This window comes from Sphaerodactylus townsendi, linkage group LG07, assembly GCF_021028975.2.
Source record: "Sphaerodactylus townsendi isolate TG3544 linkage group LG07, MPM_Stown_v2.3, whole genome shotgun sequence".
Lineage (NCBI taxonomy): Eukaryota > Metazoa > Chordata > Lepidosauria > Squamata > Sphaerodactylidae > Sphaerodactylus > Sphaerodactylus townsendi.
This window is the reverse complement of record NC_059431.1, coordinates 2,948,733-2,967,801: the sequence shown is the minus strand read 5'-3', so window position 1 is coordinate 2,967,801 and position 19,069 is coordinate 2,948,733. Positions and strand designations below refer to the sequence as shown.

Below are 19,069 nucleotides of genomic sequence, written 5' to 3'. Positions count from 1 at the left end.
CTGAACCCCCCTGCCTTTTCCGGCCCAGATTCCTCCTCCTCCTCCTCCTCCTCCTCCTCCTCCTCCTCCTCCTCCTCCTCCTCCTCCTCCTCCTCCTCCTCCTCAGGGATCTGCCTTCTTCCCATGATAAGCACATCCCTTTTCACATCCCTTTTCATCTGGGAAAGGTTTGAGATTCATGCATAGGCTGGGAAGAGGGCTTATACCAGTGGTGGCCATGCTGGCAGGGGCTGATGGGAATTGTAGTCCATAACATCTGGAGCGCCAAAGGTTTGCCACCACGGGCTTATACATTGGTTGGTTTTGCTGAAGTAAGAGTTTGTTGACGAGATCCATCTACGTTTTGGAAATGTCTGCAAGAGGGCTGAGTGGGTGGAGGAATGGGCTAGTTCTCTCCCCCCGCCCCAGCCAGTCAAATGGCTTTAATCTGTAGGGGAGGGGAAACTTCCTTCAGGGCTTTCCAGAAAAGTTGCTTGAGGTGCAGCCGGCCCTGACTGGACAAACAAGGAGAGATAAAGCAGATCTGTTAGATTCGTTGACAATTAATCGGCAGTGAGAATGGAGGGAGGAACTTGGTTGCTGGGCTGGGCCCTTGAGGCGGGGCAGGACAGGGGGGCGATACATTGAGGGGGATCAAGTATTTGGGTGCTCCGTAACTGCAGAGATGTTGGATGAGGACAGCACTGCAGGGTCGGGGTTGCTGTGGCCAGAGGGGCTCCTGGGGTTATGAATTCTTCCGTGTCCCAGTCTGCATTCAAGCAGCTTCGACCGTCTCCCGTGAGGGTGCCGGACTCGGCCCAGCCTCTGCCCAACCGGGGTATTCTAAAGCCCCTCCTTTCCTAGTGCCCTGAATGATGGAGGCTGTTTTTCCTTCCAGTCGCTGGTCCAGTCCCGGAAGGCCGGGATCACCTCGGCCATGGCCACCAGAACGTCTCTCAAGGACGAGGACCTGGTAAGGGCGGGGGAGGGGGAGGGGGCTCCCCTTCCGGTGGGCCCAGCGAGGCGTGGTGGTTCTGGACTGCCAAGTGGCAGGGCTGAGAGTGGAGCCGGCGGGGAAAGCCCGCCCCTGTCAGCCAGGCGAGATCAAAATAGTCTGGGAGGGGGAGTCTTTCAAAAGCACAAAAACGTCCAAAGTGCTCCGGCTCCCACAGAAAGCCATTATGGCAGCGATGGGGGGTGGGTGGGTGGGATTATTAATTATTTGTGTGGAGCTGCCAAGGGAATGGTGGAGGGGAGGATATCAAAAGAGTCTCCACACCGTTCGGCAGCGGGAAAGGAAGGGTCCGGCTTTCTCCCCCTGACCTTTGCAAACGCCCACCAAGGGCAGGTGCCAAAGGGGTCTTCTCCAAGAGCAGCAGGGGGTCCCTGTCGCGTGCTTTGTAGGAGGTACAGCTGGCCGGCCAGCCGGGGCTTCACTTCCTCAGCTGCTTCAGAGAGAGCCAGTCGGTGTAATGGTTAGTGCGTCAGGTCTCGAGCCTTGAAGCAATAAACGGACTCTGTATTGTTGATCAGATCGTGTTTATTGATCGGCATCCAAGCACCCACCTTGGCAAAGCTAGTTCTGGGGAACCTGGCTTTTGCTACCGATTTTATTACAATGTTGGTTCCCTCTTCCTTTTCCCCAAGGAATGTGAGGAAGAGTTAGCTTGGAGCAGCCAAGGTTGACGATAGAGATAAAAGCACCTAGCATCTAAGAAGAAGAAGAAGAAGAGTTTGGATTTATATCCCCCCTTTCTCTCCTGTAGGAGACTCAAAGGGGCTGACAATCTCCTTTCCCTTCTCCCCTCACAACAAAATCCCTGTGAGGTAGGTGGGGCTGAGAGAGCTCCGAAGAACTGTGACTAGCCCAAGGTCACCCAGCTGGCATGTGTGGGAGTGCACAAGCTAATCTGAATTCCCCAGATAAGCCTCCACAGCTCAGGCGGCAGAGCGGGGAATCAAACCCGGTTCCTCCAGATTAGATACATGAGCTCTTAACCTCCTACGCCACTGCTGCTGCTCCTACCCGCACAGGACAGCGGAAACAACCCTGTTTCCCATGCAACTGGAGTGTCAAGGGAAAGCCTAGTTATCTACATGGCGTGTGAAGCCATAAAGCAAAGATCAAGGGAAGAATGTCCCAGAATAGCGGCGATAACATATAGCAGGCTGGTTACATATATCTTGTAGCAGTTAGGAATGCGTCTCAATCCCTAGATACAATCCCGCTGACTTGGTGTCAGGCTAGAATCTAGGAGATGCAGGCCTCGCAGGGGTGGCTTTGTCTTTCAGAAATCTCACGTCTACAAGAAGACGCTGCAAGCCTTAATCTACCCCATCTCCTGCACCACCCCCCACAGCTTCGAGGTGTGGACAGCCACCACCCCCACCTACTGCTACGAGTGCGAGGGGCTCCTGTGGGGCATCGCGCGGCAAGGGATGCGGTGCAGCGAGTGTGGGGTGAAGTGCCACGAGAAGTGCCAAGACCTCCTCAACGCCGACTGCTTGCAGAGTGAGTGTCTGTCCGGAGCGTGGGTGTGCAAAACTGCCTTGTTGGCCCCCTGGGGGTGTTGTGGCCTCTCAGGTTTCTTTTGTTTTCTCTTTCTCCTTGGAAAGTTTGCAGAGCGTGGCCCGAACGTGGCCTTCTCTGATGCATGCGCGCGCTCCATCACGTGCAAGCAGGCATTCAGAAGAGGGAAGTTTGGGGAGTTAAAGAGGGCGGTCTGGGGTGGTGGGCTGTCCACGCGTGGCCTGGGATCCGGTCCAAACCCTCTCTACCATGAATGCCTGCAGTGGCCCACCAGCTGCCCTTGGCTCCCCACCAGTGGGGATTACAGCTGGTCTACCCCCTAGGGCCGTGGTGGCGAACCTTTGGCACTCCAGATGTTATGGACTACAATTCCCATCAGCCCCTGCCAGCCCCATGCTGGCAGGGGCTGATGGGAATTGTAGTCCATAACATCTGGAGTGCCAAAGGTTCGCCACCACGGCCCTAGGGCTGTTGTGTACCAAGCGCTTAAGACATTGAAAGCATTCTGCGAATGCTGAGGCTAGCTCCTGAATGAGGTGCTGATCAGGTACCAGAGCACATCTGCCTAAAGCCCAACACCCCCCCACCCCTCCCCCACCACACACACACAGCATAGGGGACACCTTTTGACCGTGACTCCACAGGAAGAGGGGTGGGAGCTGTCTTCCTGGCCCCCAGGACAAGCACAGTGACCTTTGCCCTGTCACGATCCCGGCCCAGACCTCAGCCAGCAGCCCGGTGTTGGCGCGACCCTTGAGCAGTTGCTCTTTGGGATCCGACCTGGAAACCCAGCCAGGGTGTCGTGCGTGCAGAGAGGGAGCTCCGCACCCTCCGGTGCTGGCAGCCGGTTCCCCTGCGGGGCGGGTGCGGCCCCTGTTTGCCAAGCGCCTCGGGATGACTCAGGCGCCCCCTCCGTGAGTGGCATTTTCGTCACGGGCTCTCTGTCAAGAAAGGCTCGCCTGGAACCTGGGAAGGGAGTTTTATTTTAAATCGCACGGAGGCCTATTTTGGGTTCCAAGAACAAATCCTGTTCAGGCATTACCCTCCTACCTAACAGATGTCCTCTACACACCAGTGTGCGGGAGGGAAGAGGCGGCGGCTTCTTCTCTGCCGAGGGAAAATGGCAGTTGGTCGGGCGCTTCTGCGGGTATCCCCACATCTGATGCTGTCAACAGGCCTTTCCCGGCCCCCTCTGGGTCTCTCCGGGCGGCTCTGGAGTCCTGCCAGGCAGGCATGGGGTGCTGCAGGCGGGCCTCAGGGTGCTGCAGGCGGCTATAGTGGGACTTCCTGTTTCCTCCCCTGGTTCCACCCATCAGCTCTGCCTCTTCGTGGCTCAGCCTTCCTTGGCAGAGCCAGGGTGGAAGGGCAGCTGACGTGTCAGCTGGGATCTGGGCACGGGGTTCCAAACCCCCTCCCAACTGTCGAACCCAACGGGTGACTTTGAGCCAGGCAGCCTACCTCACAAGACTGTCGTGAGGAGAAAAGGGGAGGACCCCATAAGCTGCCCTGACGTCCTTGGAGGAGGAGGGAGGGAGAAAGGGACGGGGGTCCCTCATTTCCTTCTGGCGTCCAGCTTCCCAGGTTAGACCACCGTGGCTGTTTTGGTCTTGGTTTTTTGTGGAGGACGCGTTTCCTGCCCAGAGCCCGGCCCTAGACACAGACTTCGTGGGAGCAGGAATCGGTGCCTGTGCTGCTGTCCGGTGTCTTCTGCCGTAGCAGCTTCAAAGGCCAGAGCGCAGGATCTTTGCCTCTTTCTCCATGGGCCTCCTCCAGGTTTCCAAGCGCCTGGCACGGGAGAGAAGCCAGATCCATGGAAGCTGCAGCTGACTTTAGCCTCTGGGGTCCCCTGGAGGGGCAGGTCTATTATGCGCTCCCTCTGTAGGCTCCAGGATGTGCTGTGGGTGGATCTGTGCTCAGCCCAACATGTTTTGCGGCTTCTGCCTCCTCGGTCTTTGTGCAGCAGCTCTCCAGAGGGGCCGTGTTTGTGGACAGAGGTTTGAGTGAGGCCCCGCCCACTCTGTCGTGATGGAGTGGCCATCATCTGAGGTGCGGTCCAGTGTTCAGGGCGGGTTCCAGAGGAGCGGCTGCCTAAGATTAGGGCCCTCCCAGTGATCAAGGCTTTCCAGCCACGCCAAGTCCATGTTCCCAAGTGACAGAGCCCCGAGCAGACCCTCCTCTCCTCACCCAACCGAGGGTGGGCGGAGCGCAGGCTGCATCCGTGCTGGTGCAAAATCACCTCTTGGGGAGAGCGTGTCTCAGGATGCCAGGGGGGCAGGCAGAGTGGGGTTGGTGGAGAGTCAGGGGGGCGCTGGGGGCATGCACTGGGGTGCCCCCCCCCCCACTGGCAAGGCAGCAACTCCTTCTGGGGTTCTTTCTGGCTCATTCTCTCCCTCTCTGCTTGCAGGAGCAGCGGAGAAGTGCTCGAAGCAGGGGGCTGAGGATCGCACTCAGAACATCATCATGGCCATGAAAGACCGCATGAAGATCCGGGAGAGAAACAAGCCCGAGATCTTTGACCTGATCCGAGACGTCTTTAGCGAGAGCAAGTTGGCCCACGCGCAGCAGATGAAGACAGTGAAGCAGAGCGTGCTGGACGGCACCTCCAAGTGGTCGGCCAAAATCACCATCACAGGTGAGGGCAGGGGAAGAGGGCGTGGCCCCGGGGCGTGTGTAGGTGCCTTCCGCTCGTGCCCTTCGAGCGCTCCTTTCCTGAACGGCGCGTTCTTCCCCACAGTGGTCTGTGCTCAGGGCCTGCAAGCAAAGGACAAGACGGGTTCCAGCGACCCCTACGTCACCGTCCAAGTGGGCAAAACCAAGAAGCGGACAAAAACTATTTTCGGCAACCTGAACCCCATTTGGGAGGAGAAGTTCCACTTGTGAGTATCAGATGATCCTTTGCCGCTGTGCTTTGCGGTGCCCTTTCAGGGACGCTGCCTCCTCCAGTGTGGCTAATGGAGCAGATCGCCCCCCCCCTCGCACAGGCCGGGGTTTTGCAAGCCCAGTTCTTCTGCACGGGAGATGTGCTGAGCTGGTGGATTTGTTTGGTGGAACATTCGGTGCAGTGGAAGCCACCATTCAGCATCCTGACGAGGATGGTTGAGGGACTGGAGCACCTTAAGAACATAAGAACAAGCCAGCTGGATCAGACCAGAGTCCATCTAGTCCAGCTCTCTGCTACTCGCAGTGGCCCACCAGGTGCCTTTGGGAGTTCACCAGGTGCCTTTGGGAGTTCACCTTCCCTATGAGGAGAGGCTGCAGCGTTTGGGACTCTTTAGTTTGGAGAGGAGACGTCTGAGGGGGGATAGGATTGAAGTCTATAAAATTATGCATGGGGTAGAAAATGTTGACAGAGAGACATTTTTCTCTTATTCTCACAATACTAAGACCAGGGGGCATCCATTGAAAATGCTGGGGGGAAGAATTGGGACTAATCAAAGGAAACACTTCTTCACGGAACGTGTGCTTGGTGTTTGGAATATGCTGCCACAGGAGGTGGTGATGGCCACTAACCTGGATAGCTTTAAAAGGGGCTTGGACAGATTTATGGAGGAGAAGTCGATCTATGGCTACCAATCTTGATCCTCCTTGATCTGAGATTGCAAAGGCCTTAGCAGACCAGGTACTCGGCAGCAGCAGCAGCAGCAGCAGCAGAAGGCCATTGCTTTCACCTCCTGCATGTGAGCTCCCAAAGGCACCTGGTGGGCCTCTGCGAGTAGCAGAGAGCTGGACTAGATGGACTCTGGTCTGATCCAGTTGGCTTGTTCTTATGTTCTTATGAGAGCTGCCTTTCGGGGGGAGTGCTCGCCCCCTTTTCTGCTTCTCTCACTGAGGTCAACAGTTGCTGGCTAATGGCTGTGACAGAAATGGCATCTTCCTGGGGGGTCCTTCCTCCCTTGCAAGGGAGGGGGGGTATACTCAAGACAGTGATTTCTCTCAGCAATCCCAGTGACGATCAGTGTCTGTGGAAGGGTTGTGGGAAATTCCAGGGGCTTGTAGGGAGAAGACCCAAAGGCACCTGGGCAGTCTTCAACAGGTAGGTTACTAGCAGTGGGCAAGATTTGAGTCCAGTAGCACCGGAGAGTCCAATAACATTCTGGGGATATAAGCTTTTGAGAGTCAAATAGTCCTGTGCGTTGTCGAAGGGTTTAATGGACGGAATCACCAGTGTGTTGTGGGCTTTCCAGGTTGCATGGCCTTATTCCAGTAGCATTTTCTCCTGACGTTTCGCCTGCATGATGCTACTAGAGAAAATGCTACTGGAACATGGCCATGCAACCCGGAAAACCCACAACACACTCGTCAAAGAGTCCCATCGTCAGATTCAAGAACCTACTGGTCAGACTCGGCTCCACAAGGGAACGAAGAAATGTGAAGATGCCGAGTCCCCTTTCCTTGTGCTCAGAGCTTATCCTACGCAGTGTTATCTTCGCTTGTGGTTGCAGAAGTTTAAAGTTCAGCATGACCTGGCTTCTCCCCATTGCCCCTGGCCTAGATAGATTCCCTAGGCAAGGCTTTGCCCTTTGTGGCTTATGCTCCCAGATCAAGAGCCAGACCCCGCAGAGATGTTCTTCCTCTGGCTTCCTTCTTCTCTTAGGATGCTCTTCCTGTCCTTTTGTACCCATCCCCCTTAGATATTTTTGTTTTGTTTAGTATTTTTATGCTGTTTTGGTGTGTTTACAAAGTATAATGATATCTAGATGGATAGTGCTGGAATACGGGAGAGAGATCTGCATTCTTGTTTTGTTGTAGATATTTTGGAGATTTGTAATATATCTGGTCATTGACTGTAAATAAAGTCTTCTTCTTCTTCCTTTTGTACCCCAAAGGAAGAGTTTGCCTTCTAGCAGTGTGTTACCCACACCTTCCAGCAAGGTGCCAGGTGGCAAACTAGCATCTGGTTGAGTCAGAGGCATTGGGGTATAATTGTGAGTCCGAGTACTCAGTCCTTGGATCTTGATGGCTCCTTTCTCCCTCGCTTCTGCAAGCTACTAGCTTCCAGCTAGATTCCTGCTCTTGGATTCCCAACGGCTGAAATATTGTGTCTTGGGCGGAGGGCCCTTCTCCACACACACACAGTTGGTCTTGTGCTGTTAGGCTGGAAAGCTTGATGCTCACATAAGTTGGCTTTGTGGGTGGACTCGGGGGCAGTGGTGTTCATCAGGGCCAGGCTTTGGAGCAGAAGTCCAGAGACCCAGCCCATTCACGGGCTCGGCAGGGGAGGCCCCAGAGTTTTTGAAGTATTTGTTACCGTCTGAAGGAACAAGCGGGGCGTAGGGCCCTGAAGCGCAGAGTACACAATTATCTGGCTGCACATGGCTGTAGCAGACTCCTTGGTTTCCGGTATGTAATGACTGTATGTAATTGCTCAGCTGAAATGAAATCAGGCAGCGCTGTGGCTGAGAAGTGTCAAAATCCACCACTGAGGTGCTTGCTAGTCTGAAGAAACATCCTCAGGTTCCCGGAACGGGTCCTTTGCTGCTGCCGTGTTTATCTGATGTAGCCGGTGGCTGCGGCGCCTCCCTGGAGGGTCAGCCGGTTTGTCCCTTCTGCCTCTCAGCCATTTCTCCACCTCCCAGAACTTTATTCAGTGTTTTTTGTCAGCTATCCAAGAATCTGTAAAGAGGAATGGTTGGAGGAGCCCTGCAGTTCCTGGGTCACCTGAGGAAGTCTACGTGGGTTTGCATGATTGAGCTGCAGAATTTCATGGCATGTCAAAGCACTGGTTTCAGTTCGGGGGAACGGGGGCTCTGTCTGGAAGCTAAAAGTCAACCGGCTGTGGTGGTTTTCCAGGCCGTGGGGCCACGACCTGGTCGTTTTTGCTTCTGATGTTTTACGCGCAAGTGCCAGTTCGTTCCAGCCATGAAATCTTTGCCAATACCTAAAAGCAAACTCTTGCTTGCATCGTTTATTTTTATTTTAAAATTATTTTTTAGATTTGTTAATTGCCTCTCCCATCTCTGGCTCAGGCCGATGTACAATCAAAGTGCAAGACGCGACAAGTGTTTCGACAAGAAACCTGTGATTTAAAACGAAACAGGACCCAAATAATAGATAAAATAACCTACATAGTCCATAAAAATCAGAATTTAAAAACCAGACTACACTGAAAGCTGTAAAACCGAGCAGAGAAATAAACCTACTTATGGGCTAAAGACTGGTAGCCAAAGATCAGCCTCAGTGAAATGCCTGCTGGATCAGTTCCGTTTTGCAGGCCCTGCAGAACTCCGTAAAGTCCCACAGGGCCCGGATCTCCTCTGGCAGACTTTTCCACCTGGAGGGGGCCAAGGCCAAAAAGGCCCTGGCCTGCATTGAGGCCAAACACGCCTCCCATGATTAGGAGTCCCTTAGCTCCTGAACTTAATGTCCGCCGGGGGTTGTAATGGAAGAGACGGTCATGTTGAGGATGCTTTTCCACTCTCTCCACTGTGGGAGGCCACGGGCAGGGCAGGTCGGGTGGCTCACCAAGTGTTTGGGATGGTCAGCGGAAGCTCCCTGAAAAAAGGGGAGGGCCAGGGCTGGATGGGTGGAACCAGTGGTGGGATCCAAAAATTTTAGTAACAGGTTCCCCTGGTGGTGGGATTCAGTGGTGTAGCGCCAATGGGGCTGGGCGGGGCACGACAGGGGCGTGGCCAGGCACGACAGGGGCAGGGCATTAATAATTTCTCTGTTACTGTAAAAAACTCTTACTGTAAAAAAAAAGTTCCTAATTTCCAGCTGGTATCTTTCTGTCCATAATTTAAACTCATTCTAGCAAGTCCTATCGTCTACTGCCAACAGAAACAACTACTTCTCCTCTAATTGACTTCCTGTCAAATACTTAATACTTTCAAGTACTTAATTTTGTTTCTAGAAATCAAAAGAAGGAGACTTTCCTTAAACAAGGAACTTTACCATATTTCTAAAACATGTTTTCAAAACAGCCCAACAGGGAGAATGATCCCGTATTCTACCTTCGCTAACCAGCCACATGGGAGACAAAAGGACTTGATGATTTTTGGACCTAATGGAATTTCTAACGGAAAAGCGGACCCAATAAGCAACCCCCTCTCGGCACACGCAAATAATTAGTAACCCCCTCTCGGGAACTGGTGAGAACCTGCTGGATCCCACCTCTGGGTGGAACCAGATGTACACCTGACCACAGCTAAATCTTCCAGGGAGATTTTGGAGAGCTGGCTTGCAAGGGGCAAGATCGTTCCTGAACATTACATTTGGCGAGCCACTGCGCTTGACAACAGGGGAGCTTGATAACAGGGAAGATTACTGAGGCAAATGGCAAATGGAAGGTTTCCAGCCCCGCCGCTGTCGATTTCCAGCCAGCCAGCAAATCTGGGAGGACTGAGTGTCACCTCCTCCTGTGACTTGCAGCTGCCTCCGTCTCAGCCCCCAATTGATTAACAGCTGAGGAGGGGAGTCATGTCGCTTGTAACTGGCACAGACATCATTTGATAGAGAAGGCAACAACACAGAGCAAAAATGTGGAGGGTTCCTGTACAGTGTGCCATATGCAGCCCCCCCCATCCCTTATCTCCAACCCCAACAGGGCTAGAAGGGTCTTCAGATGGAGACGCGGAGAGCCACTGCTGGCCAGAAGAGAGTGCGCAAGGCGTAGAATATTACTTGCAAGCAAAATTTCAGTTTTGCTTCAGGAGTTCTGTGTTCAGTTCTGGTCGCCACATCTGAAAAAGGATATTGAAGAGATTGAAGAAGTGCAGAGAAGGGCAACGAGGATGATTGAGGGACTGGAGCACCTTCCCTATGAGGAGAGGCTGCAGCGTTTGGGACTCTTTAGTTTGGAAAGGAGACGTCTGAGGGGGGATAGGATTGAAGTCTATAAAATTATGCATGGGGTAGAAAATGTTGACAGAGAGACATTTTTCTCTCTTTCTCACAATACTAGAACCAGGGGGCATTCAAGAATTAGGACTAATAAAAGGAAACACTTCTTCATGCAACGTGTGATTGGTGTTTGGAATATGCTGCCACAGGAGGTGGTGATGGCCACTTTAAAAGGGGCTTGGACAGATTGATGGAGGAGAAGTCGATTTATGGCTACCAATCTTGATCCTTTTTGATCTGAGATTGCAAATGCCTTAACAGACCAGGTGCTCAGGAGCAGCAGCAGCAGAAGGCCATTGCTTTCACATCCTACATGTGAGCTCCCAAAGGCACCAGGTGGGCCACTGCGAGTAGCAGAGAGCTGGACTAGATGGACTCTGGTCTGATCCAGCTGGCTTGTTCTTATGTTCTTATGTTCTTAAGGCCATTGCTTTCACATCCTGCAGGTGAGCTCCCAAAGGCACCTGGTGGGCCACTGCGAGTAGCAGAGAGCTGGACTAGATGGACTCTGGTCTGATCCAGCTGGCTTGTTCTTATGTTCTTATGTTCTTATGTTCTTATGTTCTTAAGGCCATTGCTTTCACATCCTGCACGTGAGCTCCCAAAGGCACCTGGTGGACCACTGCGAGTAGCAGAGAGCTGGACTAGATGGACTCTGGTCTGACCCAGCAGGCTCTTTCTCATGTTCTTATGTTCTTATGTTCACTCGGTGTTGTTGCCCCCTCTCAACGGCACTCGATTCCACCGTGCAGAAACACGCATGCATTTCAGCATGCAGAATATCCCGGGTTCAGTCCTCGGCATCTCCGGCTGAAAGGACCAGGCAGGAGGTGACGGGAAAGACCTTTCTCTGCCGGAGACCCTGCAGAGCGGCTGCCAGGTTGAGCAGCCAGAACCCACCTTGATGGGCCCCAAGGGGCGGATTCCGCATCAGGCAGTTTCATGCACAGGGCGGGCGGTTCCAGTCATCTTTTGGGAATGTGATGTGTGCCAAATCACTGGTCCTGCACCGGGAATCTAGGAGTCTCTGCCTCTCTCAAAGCGGGGCTGCTGGACCCCCACAGGATCTCCAAGAAGCTGGTCGAGCTCGGTGTAAATTTGGTTCTGGTGGGCTTTCCGGGCTGTGTGGCCGTGGTCTGGTGGATCTCGTTCCTAACGTTTTGCCTGCATCTGTGGGTGGCATCTTCAGAGGTGTATCACAGAGGGAAGGCCGCTACACAAGATCCACCAGACCATGGCCACGCAGCCCAGAAAACCCACCACAACCAGTTGGATCCCGCCATGAAAGCCTTCAACAATACATCGGTGTAATTTGATTTTTTTAAATTAAGCAATCAGACATGTGATACCTTCACTTATGCCCACGTCCTGGATATTCACCGGGCGGGGCGGGGGGGGGGGGGTCCAGGGCTCACATTCCCAACTAGAGGAACTTGAAAGTGAACGTGGCTGGCAGTCGTCTTGCAGTGGCTCTCCCAGCGCCTTTTGTGAAATCTTGATGGAATTTGGAAGCGGTGGAGAAATGCCCTCCTCCCAAGAATCCCATCAGGATTTCAGTGGCTGAGACAGCAAACCCACAGCGGAGAGAAGAGGCAGGGGTTGGAGGGGGGGGGGGCTGTCAAGGACAGGGTACTCACTCTTGCAATTGTGCTAAGGACTCTTGCTGAAGCACCAGCAGCGTTGCCCCCCCCCCCCCTACACACACACACACCCTTTTAGGAAGCCACACCACAGGGAAACAGCCAAAGCACTATGAATGAATTCTTCACTGGGAACAGGAAGATGTCCCCCCCCCCCCATTGGGGCAGGAGGAGAGTCTGCCCCCTAGGGAAGATTGTGGATTCTCAGACCCCGAGAAGGAAGTCTCGTCTAGCACAGATCCCTCTGTTTGGGCATGAGCCATTAAAGAGGAGGTTTCTCCCTACGGACTTCATTTTGTCCACAAGGCCAGGGACAATGGAGCCAAGATACCACCAGGAGACTTTTATCCGCCAAATAAGCCCAGCCTGTCGTGATCAAACATCATTTGGGATGAGTACAGACTGTAGAAAAGGGAGCCGCACGTTTTCACCTTTCCTTTGTATGCCGGCTCAGCCTGGAGCTCCTGAACAGAACGTGTCTATTCATTTTTTCATTCATTTGTTAAACTTCCTTGTATTTCGTATAATCTAAGCCTGACCTCTGGAGATGCAGCGTGGTCACCGGGAGGGGCCGTGGATGAGCTCAGTGCTGCAAAGTTGCGGTAGATGTATTGTTGAAGCCTTTCACGGCTGGAATCATCAGGGTGTTGTGGGTTTTCCGGGTTGTATGGCCGTGTCCCAGTAGCATTCTCTCCTGACTTTTCGCCTGCATCTGTGGCTGGCTTCTTCAGAGGATCTGGTGGTAGTAAAGCAAGTGGAGTCTTTATATCTGTGGAGTGTCCAGGGTGGGAGAAAGAACCATTTGTGTTGATTAGAAGTGTAAAGGGTGTGATTAGCAAGTACAATGTGCATAGGTTAAGTGGAATTCACCCATTTTAGCATACGTATGTCACACTGAAGTTTCATAATCAGTTGGATAGTAGATGGTCCCTGCAGTGGCTTGTAGGAGCGTAGCAGGAGGCAGGCAGCTATGCCACCGGGACAGAGAGCTCCATGGCAGTCTCCATTTTGCAGGAGGCGCACTTAAACCCGTGGTCGGCAGTGGTTGTTCCCCAGCCTATTTTTGGTGCCCCTGGGGAGTGAGGGGAAGGGGAGACTTGGGGCGCCTGCAGGATTTGTTCAGATTCCTGGTGGCCAGCTGGAAGCAGCAGGGAAAGGCCTGCCGGTCTGTTCCTTCAGGGAAGCGAAGACGGGCTTTTGGGGAATGGTATCGACCCCCCCCCCGAGGAGGCAGCTCCTCTGCTTGCCTCTGCTCTCGGCTGCAGCATTTGAGCACAACTTGTCAGCAGCCGAAAAGGCGCCGGTTAATGAGTTCTGAGTCACAATAAGTGGCACCAGGAGGCCAAGCGGGAAATGCCACAGTTCTGCCACGGCTCTGATTGACAGGGCTTAGCGGATCGCTGCTGACCCATTTCTTCACTTTCTTCTTCTTCTTCGTCTTCTTCTTCAAGTTCTTCTGGTTGCCTGGCAACAGAGGCTGCATTCTTAACTAGGCTCAGTGCCAAACCCTCGGCACGGGCTCTGTGATGGGGCCGGACTCCGTTGTTCCCTTGTGGAGCCATCCGCTCGCATGCACGGGTGATGAGGTGTAATTGCCCCACTGTGTGTTCACTGCACACTTGGCATTTGGGGTGTTTTTTTTAATCGTTTCTAAGTCATGCTTCTGTTACCCTGTGTGTGTGTGTGTGTGTTTGCTGATCTGTCTCTGCTCGTTGTGTGCAGTCATGAACTGTAAGAGTCACTCTGCTTTGAAACCATACCCAACTTTGTTTTGCTGGTGTGTGTGTGTGTGTGTGTCTGTTCAGATACTCACCCAGCCTTCATCTGAGGCTCAGTTTCTCTCTGGTTAGTATGTGTTACCAGGGGGTTGTTTTTGGACTGACTCCCAAGGAGGCAGGCATTTGTGACACAGATTCTTTAAGAAGGACCCACAAGAAGGCTGCTAGATGTTGCCTGCTTATGCCACGCTTCCTTCAAGGAAATCAGGGCGGCAGCCCACCCCCCAGTCTCCCGTCCTTCCCCTTTTCTCTCTGTAGGGCATGCTAGGTTAAGAACCTGACCACAGTCCTGCTGGTGGCCACAGCCGACCCATCCTTGCAGGCGGCCCTCGTGAGCCTTCGCAGAGTCACGGAAGAGGCTGGTGAGATTCGTGGCTGCAGTGGAGGGCATCTGGTGGTCGCGCGGGGTCCTTGGGGTTGTGCGGCCACCACCTCTGTCCTCTCTTGGAGAATCAGGCTGGGAAAACATGTCGGAGCCATTAGTGAAAGTCGTTAATAACTCACGGGCTGAGAGAGCTCTCTGTAGAGACCTTTGAAGGAGGCGGTTTCCTTATGTTGTTTATAGTCCACCTTCCTCACCTGTTAGACTTTTATTTTAAAAAGTCGTCACTGGCTAAGGGTAAGGAGGCCAGCTACAGGCCCGTCTCCAATTTACCTTTTCTGGGAAAGGGGATAGAGTGTGTGTGGGCGGAGTGTCTCCGTGGGGTCCTGGATGATGCTTCTGCCCTGGACCCATTTCAAGCTGGCTTCAGGCCTGGCCTTGGAACTTGGATAACTTCAATGGCACCTGCGGAAAGTCCTCCATTCAAGCTGGACGGGAGACCGCCTTCCCATTCAGTGCTGTTAGACTTTCCAGGGCCCTGCGGCGAAGCTGACCACAGAGCTGGCCACGCCTTTCTTATTCATCGGCTGGAATGTGCTGTTGCAGTTGCTGGATGGTCTTGGTCTTTTTCCTCTGGTTGGATGCAAAGAGTTTCTCCTGAAGGAGCAGAGTCGAGGTGTCTTGCAGAATGCCGCAGGGTTCTGTTATTCCCCCTCCCTCCCCTCCCTTGTATGCCACTCCTCCCTCCCTCCCTCCCCACCCTCCCTCCCTCCCCTCCCCTGTTACCCAGGATGGAGACGCGGCCTCTCAATGAAGTGGGGGAATATTAGCTCAGAGCAGGCTGCTAATTAATATTGCTAGAGGCTGGGTAGGGACTGTTTTATACCAATGTTTACCAAGACCAGCTCTTGGAAGAAATCCACAGGGAGAAATATAATGCAGATTTGACAATCCTTATTGTAGGGATAAGAAGTCCACAAGCACTCGATTCAGTGCAGCCGACACATACACATACACAGAGTTCCTAAGATATGAACAGGTTGGAAAAATAGATTTGGAATAGAGAGGGGTATGGGGCATATGGATAATACGACCTGATCACGACGTGAAGAAGATATGGGGTTCAGAGCCAAACGGCCAGTGTCTGGTTCCAGTGGGCAACGCATTGGGCACAGTGACAAAGACGGAAAGAGCAGTTGGACCTTTGGAGGGTGGCACATTTATAGGGTGAAGGACCAACTCTGGGAGGTGCCAGGAGGGCTTTGATCTTTTGGGAATAGATTTGGGATGTGCAAGATGGAAATTAAGAGGAGAAGGGTGATTAGGAGTTATGGGAGAGGCATTAAGTGGATGGGTGTAGCGGGGAACCGTCCCAGTGGACATGTAGTTGATGAAATTACAGTAAAGATGTATTGTCAAAGGCTTTCACAGCCAGATTCAACTGGTTGTTATGTGTTTTCCAGGTGTATCACACTCTGAAGATACTGACCACAGATGCAGGCAAAATGTTAGGAACAGACATATACACAGAGTTCCTAAGATATGAACAGGTTGGAAAAATAGTTTTGGAATAGAGAGGGGTATGTAGTATCTACCAGACCATGACCACACAGCCCAGAAAACCCACAACAACCAGTTACAGTAGAGAGACAATAGAGTGCAGTCAGGAGAAGTTAGTCAAAGAAGGGAGCCTCTGGGTTAAGACTCTCCGGGGAGGTAATGCAATCAGGGGTCCTTTTGTGGCTGGAATAGAGATGGAGATGAGCGCCATCCTGAGGGGCTGTAGTATTCTGCTGAGGGTACGCCCTTCCTTGGGTGTAGGGCTGAGAATGCACTGTTGTGGTGAGCAGGCTGAGCACATGAGAGAACAAAGGAGTTTCTGGAAGTTCTGGTAGAACTTTTCATGCAAGGCCAGAAAGGCCCCTGGCTCAGTTGAAGACCTCTGAAGAAAATTGTGACATCCCTTTGCCGGTGATTCCACCGGCACATGGGAGACAATCAGGCTCTGGAGCCTGACTAAGGCTGGCTCTACACCCCCCCCGCCACGAAACACCCCCCCACCCACATGCCAATGCAGTCAGATGCCAGTGGATTTGCCCCCCTGCTGGGCTAAGTGCAAGGAGATTGTAAGCCCCTTTGAGTCTCCTACAGGAGAGAAAGGGGGATATAAATCCAAACTCCTCCTCCTCCTCCTCCTCTTCTTCTTCTTTTTCTTCTTCTTCTTCTTCTTCTTCTTCTTCTCTCTCTCTCTCTCTCTCTCACACACACACACACACTCACACACAGACAGAGATTGGGCTGTCTGTTCAACAACATAAGAACCATGGGATTGATAAACATCTTCATAACAAACCAAAAGAGGAAGGGGAGGGGAAGGAAGGCCAGCTAAGAGGGCCAGCTGCTGCCCTCAGCCGCCGGCAGGTAAAACTAGTTGGTTTCGTGACATGTTTTATCCAAAGAAACCAGGCCCTCATTTTTTTCCATGCGTTCTGCTCCAATCCTGCCGCAGAGCAGAACATTCCTCGTGACACTTATAGACAAAGCTTCGTGTTGTAGAATTTCTGCGATCCGAGCATCTTTCGGTGCTGCCCGTTAGCCTGTCCTTTGAGATGAGCTGCAGTGTGGAGACACACGTCCTTTTGCAAACTCTTCCACAACTGGTGCGTTGACAGTGACAGCTGTTATGCAAGAGACGCGGCCCTCTTTCTGCTCCGTCTGCAGATCGTAACTTGACATCAACTACCTCCGTGGTGGTTTAATTGGCGCACTGGGTTACGTGCATATCTGTGTCAAGAAGGATCTTGGATAATGCATCAGCATCCACATTTGATTTTGCTGGGTGATGTTTTATATTGAAATTGAAACCAGCCAATTCTCCCGCCCACGGCTGCATCGAGATGTGAAGAGTTATGTTAACGGGTTATTTTCACTGTATACCGAGAATGAGGGTGCATAATAAGAGGTCGTCTCAGAACTTGTCAGTGATTGCCCACTTCAAGACCACACATTCTAGTCTCCCTGCACGCAGATGATAATTTTTCTCCGCTTCTGTGTCCTTAAACAGTTCAAAATTGACCTTTCTGCCATTATTAGAGAACTACACCTAGGCCTTCGTGGAATCATAGATCCCAAGAAGGACCACCCAGTCCAACCCCCTGGCATGCAGGAATACCCAATCAAAGCACTCCTGACATACGTCCATCCCAACCTCTGTTGAAAGGCCTCCAAAGAAGGAGACTCCACCACACTCCGAGGCAGTAAAGTCCACTGTCGAACAGCTCTGACGGTCAGGGAGCTTTTTCTGATGTTTAGGTGGAATCTCTTTTCCTCCACCTTGAACCCAGGACTCCTGGTCCCGGTCTCTGAGGCAGCAGAAAACAAGCTTGCTCCCTCTTCAACATGGCATCCCTTCCAATATCTAAACATGGTTGTCATGTCCCCCCTTAACCTTCGCTTCTCCAGACTAAACATCCCCAGCTCCCTCAGTCTCTCCTTGTAGGGCAGTGGTAGTGAACCTTTGGCACTCCAGATGTTATGGACTACAATTCCCATCAGCCCCTGCCAGCATGGCCAATGCTGGCAGGGGCTGATGGGAATTGTAGTCCATAACATCTGGAGTGCCAAAGGTTCACCACCACGGTTGTAGGGCATGGACTCCAGCCCTTTGACCATTTTGGTTGCCCTCCTCTGGCCCTTTCCAGCATGTCAGCCTTCCAGCTTGGAGGCCACATTAAGTGGTCAAGTCGCTCAGTTAATATGCCGTGGTGTTTCTTAGTTAACATTATTGGTTATGTGGAACTGGGTGTCCAGAAGTCCTTCTTGGCCAGCCACCTGTTCCCTCTGCTGGGCTGTTGTGTGCGACTTGTTTATGGTAGATCCGGGGGAAGAGTTCAGCAGGCCATACAGAGGCAGTAAAAGTCTGGAGTCTTCTTTTAATAATTAGAAAGGAACCCCTGTTATTTGCCAGGTTCCCTAATAGCCGTGTTCTGCCTGACCGTTGTGCCCTTTTTAGTGCACTTTCAATCTAACCCTAACCTTTCTCCTTGCTGGTGAGTGCCTGTCCACCCACCCACACACCCCAAGCCTTTCCTCTTCCTTGACTGCACGGTTGTTGGCAGCTTCCTCTTCACCTACATCTGACTGGCCATTTTGTCTGTCTTTTCCTGCAACTGATCCTCAAGTAGTTTTACTTTCTCATCTATTGCATGACACACACACACACACACACTACCAATCTTGATCCTCTTTGATCTGAGATTGCAAATGCCTTAACAGACCAGGTGATCGGGAGCAATAGCCGCAGAAGGCCATTGCGTTCACATCCTGCATGTGAGCTCCCAAAGGCACCTGGTGGGCCACTGCGAGTAGCAGAGAGCTGGACTAGATGGACTTTGGTCTGATCCAGCTGGCTTGTTCTTATGTTCTTATGTTCTTATGTTCACACTCCCCCGTTCTGCCTTTTTGGCTGTAGCTCAAACTCTGCAATGTGGACTTTCAGTTTCAGTAGTATATGCAGCCCCTCGTCCTCTGATTTATTTAGATCTGCTCTGTTCGTGTATTTTAGGGCATGCTTGAGCAAGGCAAAGTAGGTTTGAGCTGCTGCAGTCTTACAGTGATCTGTCCCAGAAAGCCCTGGAGCGTCACGTACCTCCCTTCTTGACCAATCCTCTAGCACCGTGGTGGCGAACCTATGGCACTCCAGATGTTCATGGACTACAATTCCCATCAGCCCCTGCCAGCATGGCCAATTGGAATTATGGCCAATGGAATGATAGTCCATGAACATTTGGAGTGCCATTGGTTCGCCACCACTGCGTCTAGCAGGTGATATCAGCGACCTTCCAGCTCCATTTGCCTGCTTGCAGACTCACTGCGGACCACCGCGTTTCTGACCCCTCCACTCCTACCCTCAGGCAGTTCATCTGTGTCCTCTCAAAGCTGTGTAGGTTTGACTGCTGGAAAGTAAAAGTCCCTCACTTGG

At 52.5% G+C, this 19,069-nt stretch overlaps 1 protein-coding gene across 1 annotated transcript in view; it reads left to right on the top strand.

Moving 5' to 3' along the window:
• LOC125436381 (protein unc-13 homolog B-like) overlaps window positions 1-19,069 on the top strand; it is a 102,121-nt gene that overhangs the window by 30,804 nt on the left and 52,248 nt on the right. The window contains 4 exon segments of the mRNA XM_048503317.1: window positions 878-952; window positions 2,272-2,491; window positions 4,914-5,141; window positions 5,244-5,385. Coding sequence (XP_048359274.1) covers window positions 878-952; window positions 2,272-2,491; window positions 4,914-5,141; window positions 5,244-5,385 — 665 coding nt within the window.